This window comes from Corapipo altera, unplaced genomic scaffold, assembly GCF_003945725.1.
Source record: "Corapipo altera isolate COAL_440 unplaced genomic scaffold, ASM394572v1 343, whole genome shotgun sequence".
Classification (NCBI taxonomy): domain Eukaryota; kingdom Metazoa; phylum Chordata; class Aves; order Passeriformes; family Pipridae; genus Corapipo; species Corapipo altera.
The window spans coordinates 5,542,626-5,549,484 of record NW_020884913.1 but is presented as its reverse complement, the minus strand read 5'-3'; the positions used below and the strand labels follow the sequence as shown (position 1 = coordinate 5,549,484).

At 53.4% G+C, this 6,859-nt stretch overlaps 2 protein-coding genes and 3 non-coding genes across 5 annotated transcripts in view; 2 read left to right on the top strand and 3 right to left on the bottom strand.

The window, feature by feature from the left end:
* LOC113952320 (5-hydroxytryptamine receptor 3A-like) overlaps nt 1-634 on the bottom strand; it is a 7,794-nt gene extending 7,160 nt beyond the window's left edge. The window contains exon 1 of the mRNA XM_027654231.1: nt 579-634. Coding sequence (XP_027510032.1) covers nt 579-634 — 56 coding nt within the window. The remainder of the gene's footprint in view (nt 1-578) is intronic.
* Nucleotides 104-176, top strand: TRNAR-UCG. The gene has a single exon. It is a non-coding gene; the product is annotated as a tRNA-Arg (tRNA).
* Nucleotides 635-1,064: 430 nt separating the features above from the next.
* Nucleotides 1,065-1,137, top strand: TRNAR-CCU. Its single transcript has one exon. It is a non-coding gene; the product is annotated as a tRNA-Arg (tRNA).
* Nucleotides 1,138-1,910: 773 nt separating this feature from the next.
* Nucleotides 1,911-1,983, bottom strand: TRNAR-UCU. Its single transcript has one exon. It is a non-coding gene; the product is annotated as a tRNA-Arg (tRNA).
* A 638-nt stretch (nt 1,984-2,621) lies between these two features.
* On the bottom strand, nt 2,622-4,914 carry MRPL58 (mitochondrial ribosomal protein L58). Its single transcript, XM_027654709.1, has 6 exons — nt 4,735-4,914; nt 4,275-4,305; nt 4,094-4,153; nt 3,393-3,475; nt 3,122-3,291; nt 2,622-2,854 (listed from the first exon to the last, which is right to left on the bottom strand). The coding sequence occupies exons 1-6, from the start codon at nt 4,897-4,899 to the stop codon at nt 2,770-2,772; spliced, it is 594 nt and encodes a 197-aa protein (XP_027510510.1). The 5' UTR covers nt 4,900-4,914; the 3' UTR covers nt 2,622-2,769.
* Between the last annotated feature and the right edge of the window lie 1,945 nt (nt 4,915-6,859).

Sequence of the window (6,859 nt, the reverse complement as noted above, 5' to 3'; positions counted from 1 at the left end):
ACACAGGGGTGGGTGCAGGTGACACAGGGGTGGGTGCAGGTGACACACAGGGGCACCCGGGACCCCCCGGTGTGTGACACTGCCCTGGAGCACCTCTACGGGGGACCACGTGGCCTAATGGATAAGGCGTCTGACTTCGGATCAGAAGATTGAGGGTTCGAGTCCCTTCGTGGTTGTTTTAAAACCACGAGAGGCATTTCAGGCGTTTAATTTCCCCCGGCGGTGGCTCCCAGAGGGGTGAGAGGGATCAGCGGGGCAAAGGGGAGGGAACGTACCCATGCAGGGGCAGAATTAGGGAGAGAATCTGCCTCGCAAATCCCTGTCCGGAGCCATTCCTGCCCAAAGGCGAGGCAGCACCCGGAACTGCTGCCGGGCGGGGGTCTCTGAGACTCAGCTGGGGCGGTTCCTGGGAAAATGAGAGGGTGGCGCAGTTTCGGGCTTTTCCGTACTGCAGATTCGGTGAGTTGCGGGAGGGGAGGGGTAGAGCTGCCCCTGTCTGTTAATGGCATTGGTGGGATGTCCCCACACCCCCCTGTGTGCGAGGCGCTGCTGCGCTGGGGCAGCCGCTGCTGTCACACCGCGGGCAGAGGTCGAACCGGTGGCCCCTCCGTTCGGAGTCCAGCGCCTTCTCCATTCGGCCACCGAGGCCGCGGCACAGCCGCGCTCCCCGCGGGGCCCGGAGGGAACGGGAACGGCCTCGGGAACGCCCCGTTCCCGGGGGGAATTCTGGGAGGGTTCGGGGCTTTATTGCGCTGAAAACCGGCGTCGGGCAGCGGCCCCTCCGGCGCGGGGTGAGGCCGGGCGGGCGTCGCGGGGCTGCGCGGGGGTCTCCATCCCTCCCCCGCACCCTCCCCCCCCCGCGTTGGTGTTTCTGGGCGGTTCGAGGGGGAGATGGAGCGGGGAGGGGGCTGCGGGGCCTGGCGGGGGGGGCTTTGCTCCGAGGGCCGTTCAGAGCGGGGAGCCCTGGGAATACTGTGCGGGACCCCCCGTCTTCATTCGGAGTGTCCGCGCTCCCCTCTGGCCATCAGAGAGTTAAGTGAGGACGCCAAATTCGGATCGTGCGCGCCCCAGTGGCCTAATGGATAAGGCACTGGCCTCCTAAGCCAGGGATTGTGGGTTCGAGTCCCATCTGGGGTGGTCACTCTTTTCCTTCCCCCCGGGGTTTCCCGGCGTGGTGGGTTTGGTGCTGGGGGGATCCCTGATGGGCTGAGCCCCCTGTGGCTCCCCTTGCTCCGTCTCAGGCATCCCGGCACAGAGGAGACGTTTTTTCCCGGCAATACGCTTTTAATCCCTGAAATTCCCAGCCCCTCCGTGCCCCGGTGTCACGTGCTGGTCTCCAGGGCTTTAAGCTTTTGCTTTAACTGTAATTCTGCAAATCTTAAGCTACGATCTTGAGAAGAAGAGACCTGAGCAGTGGGTGATCCTGGCAGGGAGGTCTCCTGGTGAGGGGAGGGCTCAGCTGAGGCTGCTGCTGAGCTGCCACTTGGTGCTGGCGTAATGGCTTTTGTTGCCAGGAATACATCTGGACTTGATAATCTTAGGGGTGTTTTCCAACCCGAGTGATTCCATGTAAAAAAGCTTTAGATGGGAGAAAACATGGTATCTGCTCTTGGTGCTGGGCAGGGTGTGGAGAAGTAGAGCCAGCCTGGGGTTGCGTTTCCTGGGAAGGATGTCAGGATACATTGGCGTGATCCTGCATCCCCCTGGCACCCCATTTTGGAGAGGATCTGGGGTGTATGAGCTCTCCTCTTTTTGCAGATGTAAATGCTGTGTCAGGGGAGAGCTCAAGGTCCCCCCCTTCCAAGGGGGATGGGCATGGACTGTAGCAGAGCCCTGACACCTCCCAGGGATCAACAGTGAGCACATTCCTCTTTTATTTGGGGCTTTCCTAAAACAGAGCCACCTCTCCTCACCCCAGGTGGGACTTGAACCCACAATCCCTGACTTAGAAGGCCAGTGCCTTATCCATTAGGCCACTGGGGCCCTGTCACCCTTCAAAAAAAGGGTAATTTTGGTCTCTTCAAGCCCCCCAAGCGAACCCCTCTGGGTGAAACCCACATCACACCCCAGCTTCATTCTTGTTAAACAGCGTCCATTAATGAGCAACTCTTGAATTCTGAAAGGCTCATCCAAAGACTCATCTGGAGGTTTTTGGAGTCCCAACTCGAAGGCCAGAAGCCTCCTGCACTCACAAGGCAGGTTCTGTCTTCTAGTGCTGAGATTTGTGCCAAATTCCTGCCGTGGTTTGAGCTTAACAAAATGACATATGCACTTCTTTTTGTTAGATAAAAATCAAGAAAAGAAACAGTGAATACTCTAAGAGTTGGACTCGATGATCCTAGAGGTCTTTCCCAACCTTAATGATTTATGATTCTATGCTTTTATATGCTACTTAGATACATAGTTAAGACTGCTTTTAACTCTTCCCTTCTTTCCCTAAAAATCTACTGCTGGCTTTGTGTTCAGCAGCAGAGGGTGCTCTGATAGAGCACAGGCTGCATGGAGGACACAAAGAACTTGAAAAAAAAAAAAAAGTAGCTGACAAAAATCAGAATTCTTAGTTCCTCTCAAATGTGAACAATAATTTTTCTGAAAAATGATTGACAGGATGTCCAGCTGTATCGCTGGGCTAAAAAGATGTTAAATATTTTTATTTACACTTTTAGACCATTTTTATTCAATATAGCTCATGAGTTTAGCATCATCTACAGCTGCCAGTGCCACTTATTTAGGAAGATGGAATGCCAAGGACTTGGATCTCTGCTGTTCTCAGTCAAAATCCGCCTTCCTGCTCTGTTTTATGTTTGAGTGTATCCTTTTCTGTCGCAGTCGCTCACGGTTCATTTTTTCCACTCTAAAGCAAAAAGATCATTTAGTGTACAAAGAACACATTTAAATATTCAACTCTGAGATTTGATGAGCCAACAAACATCCACAGGTAGGAAAAAGTCCCTGTTCTGGGGACGTTACCCTGGAAAGCAGTTAAAATCTAATGGATCAGTGATTTTTCTTAAGAAAGGAAATCCAAATGAGTATGAAAAGGATTGTTTAGAGGTGCTGCAAACTAAATCATGTAACATGACAGCCTGAATCCAAGCAAAGACCATTTTAATGAAGATACCTCTCTATGAGTTTCTGTGTTGTCTCCTTGGACACCACCTTGGGTTTCTCTGTGGCCTCCGTGACCATGGTTCGGATTTTTTCCAAACAAATCGCCAGATTCCTCATTTGGTAGCGACTCTCTTCTGAGGTCACAATCAGCTCCCCATCCCGGTTTATCTTATTCCTGTGCTGAAGGGGGGGAAATGTCATGTGATCACTGAAACCTCCTTAGGATTGTTCTCTCTGACACTGAGACATTTAAACCGAGGCCGGAGGGGGAGGGTCGGTACCATCACTGCCATTTTTTGTCTCACAGCCTCAGGAATCCAGTCTGCCGACTCCAGGTGGAACCGAACTTCTGCCTTGGAATTCACTGGGAGGAAAAACAGGTTCTTTATTTCCATGTCACAGCCTGCCTCCGTAAGTTTTATGAGACAATTCACACTGTTCACTGCTGGCTTTGAGCATGGGATAATTCTGGTAATATTAATGAATTAATTATTATTCCAGTATTTATTGATGAAAGATCAGTTTTTTTCTTGCTATATATTTACACACCACTCTGCAAGACAAACTTGTACCTGTCATGCTGTTTGCCTTTCTAGACACCACAGGATTAATTGCTATTGCCACTCACTAGCCACCTTATTTTTAATGGCAATGGCAGAACAGGCAGTATTTTAGTTTTTTTGAGTTAAACTGAGAATTTATTGCACAGTGGAGTGATCAATGAAAACAGAGTGGATAGAGGTGGGGGTGTTCCATGTTGCAGGAACAATCCCTGTAAGAGTGTCTCTAGGGGAATCAAATGTGCTGCCAGTGGTCTCGAGCCCCATGAAGGCTCAGAAGTTGTGTTAAAATGCAGGGTGATGATAATGAAAAATGAGTGATGATGCTGTTTAACTCCGAGTTCTCAATATTTTGCCACACAGTACAGAAAAACAATGGATGCTGCTGCTGATTTCTCCACGTGGGAGAAGCCATTCCTCACCTTTATTAACGTTCTGCCCACCGGGGCCGCTGCTCCGGCTGTAGGACACGGTCAGGCGAGCTGGAAGGGAAGGGCAGCCGCGTGCTGAGCCGGGATGGGGCCGATCCCGCGTTCAGCTCCGCGCACGGACTCGGTGCCCAGGAACGGCGCCCAGGCCCGGGTGCGGCGGGGGGAGACTCACCCATGGGGATGTCGAGGATGGGCGGCTGCTCCTGCAAAACACGGCGGGGGCGGTGTCGGGGGGATCCCGGGGGATTCGGGGGGTCCCGCCCGTCCCGGGGGCGCGGTCCCGGCTCGACACCGCCTGGCTCCGCCCACCCACAGAGACCACGCCCCTTCTACCAAGCCCCGCCCCGCCCACATGCCATATACAGATACGCGCACTAAACCCCACCCCTTCGCCTAAACCACGCCCACCCAAATTACACATACCCACGCTAAGCCCCGCCCCCCTCGTGGTGTCCCCGCCCACCCTCGTGCTAAAGCCCCGCCCGCCCCATTAGCCCCGCCCCTTAGGGCGACCCCGCCCACCAACACAACACTCAATTGAGCCCCGCCCGCCCAATGTCAATCGCAGATTCGACTCCGCCCCACGCACCGCCCCTCGCCCTCCCTTTTCTTCCCCCCACCGCTCCGCTTACCGGGGCGCGGGCGGCGGTTTTGTCCTGCTGCGGCGGGTACAGCTTGTCCAGGCTGTGCGAGCTCCGGTACTCCGTGCCGATGCCGGCCCACAGCGAGCACCGGGCGGACAGAAGCGCCAGCCCCGGCCGCGGCCGGCACAGGGCCCGCAGCGTGTGCGCCGCCATGTTGGCCCCCGCGGTGCGTCCCGGCCAGGCGTCCCCGCGGAAACGGCGGCCGCGCGCCGCGTTCCGGGGCGGGGCCGGCAGGGCAGGGAGCGCCGGGGTGGGATAAAAGGGATAAGATGGGCTGTGGTGGCGGAGCGTGGGGATGGATCCTTGGGATCTATGAGAGCATCCGGGGGCTGCGGGGTGGCTGGAGTATTAGTGGGAGGTTTAGGAAGTCTGTAGGGGTATATGGGGCACCGTGGGGGGGCTAGGAGGGGGTCTGAGAGGGTCTGTGGTGTGCTAAGAGAGGGGCATGTGGGGCTTCTGTGGGGTACGTGGGGTGTGTAGAGCACCTTGAGGGGGGATGAGGGAGGTCGGGGTGGTTATGGGGTCTCTGCACCCTGGTCCTTGGTGAGCAGAGCAGTGGTGGCCAGTGCTGGAAAACACATCCGGCCTTTTTTATGTATTGTCTAGTTTTTGCACCCAGGATGCTTCAGCTTTTGTGTTCTTATTTGGTCAAGAGTGCTAAAAGGTTCTATACATGCACACATATATATATATATACACAATTATTTCTTTGAATGCTGATTCTGTGTCTGTAAGAGATGCTGAGGTGGATGTGGGATGCAGGTCAGTGAGGCAGCTGTGGAAATGGTTCAGCTTTTACTCCTCTTGGAGCTGTCAGGCTGGCTTGACAAGAAGGGTGTGCATTCCAGAGGGGCAGGGATTGCTATTCCTGGCAGCAGGAAAATGCACAGGCAGGGATGGGCTGTCATTTGCTCTGGTGTTTTGACAGGAGCTGACAATCTCTTGTTGAAAACCGTGGATGAAGTCAAAATGGGTGTTCAGAAGCTGATATAGAGACTGTGACTGAGGATCTGAGCTGAGTCCCATCCAGATAATCAGTGCAAAATCAGGGAACTCGGTCCTTGGGAAGGGAGCAGGTCCTTAACATGGATGGTTGGTCTGTCCTGACTGTAACTGAGCAGCTCAGGGCCAGGGGGGGCTCCTCACTTTGTTTTAATTGAGTCTCTGCTTCCCCCTCCAAACTCAGCTGAAAACAAAATGCTTTAAGGAAAAAACCCAGAGCTGTCGGAGACAAACCGTGCCATCTGGTGACCTTAATTTCTAACAGAGAACAGGTAAATGTTTGTGATTTGTAGCCAGAGGGTTGTCTAAAATACACCAAGCAGGATGACTCATTTACCAGCTGTTGTCACACATGTCTGGTTGTTGTGCAGGAATACCTTCCAAGGGTGTGTGGGGAACAGAGAGGCTGGCAAAGGAGCTGGAAGGTCTCACAGGCGAAGCCAGACCAGTCTAAAAGGACATTTATCTGTTTTTGTTTTGTTCCCACACTGTGTTGGTCCATAGAGCCTTGGTAAAAAGCTGGATAATCCCTGCTTGGATGGTTGGAAACAGCTCTCCTTGGCAGGCAGGGCTTGGGATGACAAGGTCTGACTTTGGCATGAGCCAAGGAGAGCCAAACTTTTGGCTTTCCAGCTGAAGAAATGAAGTGCTTTGGCACTGATGGGGGCTGAGGAAGCCAATGCACCCTGTTTGGTGGTCACTGCTGAGCAAGAGCTGAAAGGAGCCATCCCTGAAACCTGAGGGAAGGGCTGATGTGTCCAAGGAGCCAGTGACCCCTTGTGTGAGTGAGGGCACAAGCTGTTAATGAAGGAACAAATCAGGACTTTGAGGGACCTTCCAGGAGGTCTCAATTCCTGTAAGAGAGTGAATACTGATGAATCAGATCTCCTTCCCTGTAAGAGTTTGAGCTCTGTAAACCCCTTGAATTTGTGTTTCAAGTGACCCCTCCCTATTTGTTTCAGAAGGGTTAATCAAACTGGTGGTGTGGTATGAAGCCAGACTAGATCTTATGGAACTGCACGTGTCTAAATGCCATCTTTCAACTTCTTGACAAGCTGTGCCCTTATTGATCTTATTGCTGTGAGCTGAATAGGGTCACTGATTTTGCCAG

What these genes read in the sequence shown, in the direction of transcription:
- MRPL58 (XM_027654709.1), bottom strand. Translation starts at nt 4,899, where the DNA reads ATGGCGGCGCACACGCTGCGGGCCCTGTGCCGGCCGCGGCCGGGGCTG. An exon ending in AAACCGCCGCCCGCGCCCCG is followed by an intron (nt 4,306 to 4,734) that starts GTAAGCGGAGCG and finishes CGTGTTTTGCAG; the next exon opens with GAGCAGCCGCCCATCCTCGA. An exon ending in TGGGCAGAACGTTAATAAAG is followed by an intron (nt 3,476 to 4,093) that starts GTGAGGAATGGC and finishes TTTTCCTCCCAG; the next exon opens with TGAATTCCAAGGCAGAAGTT.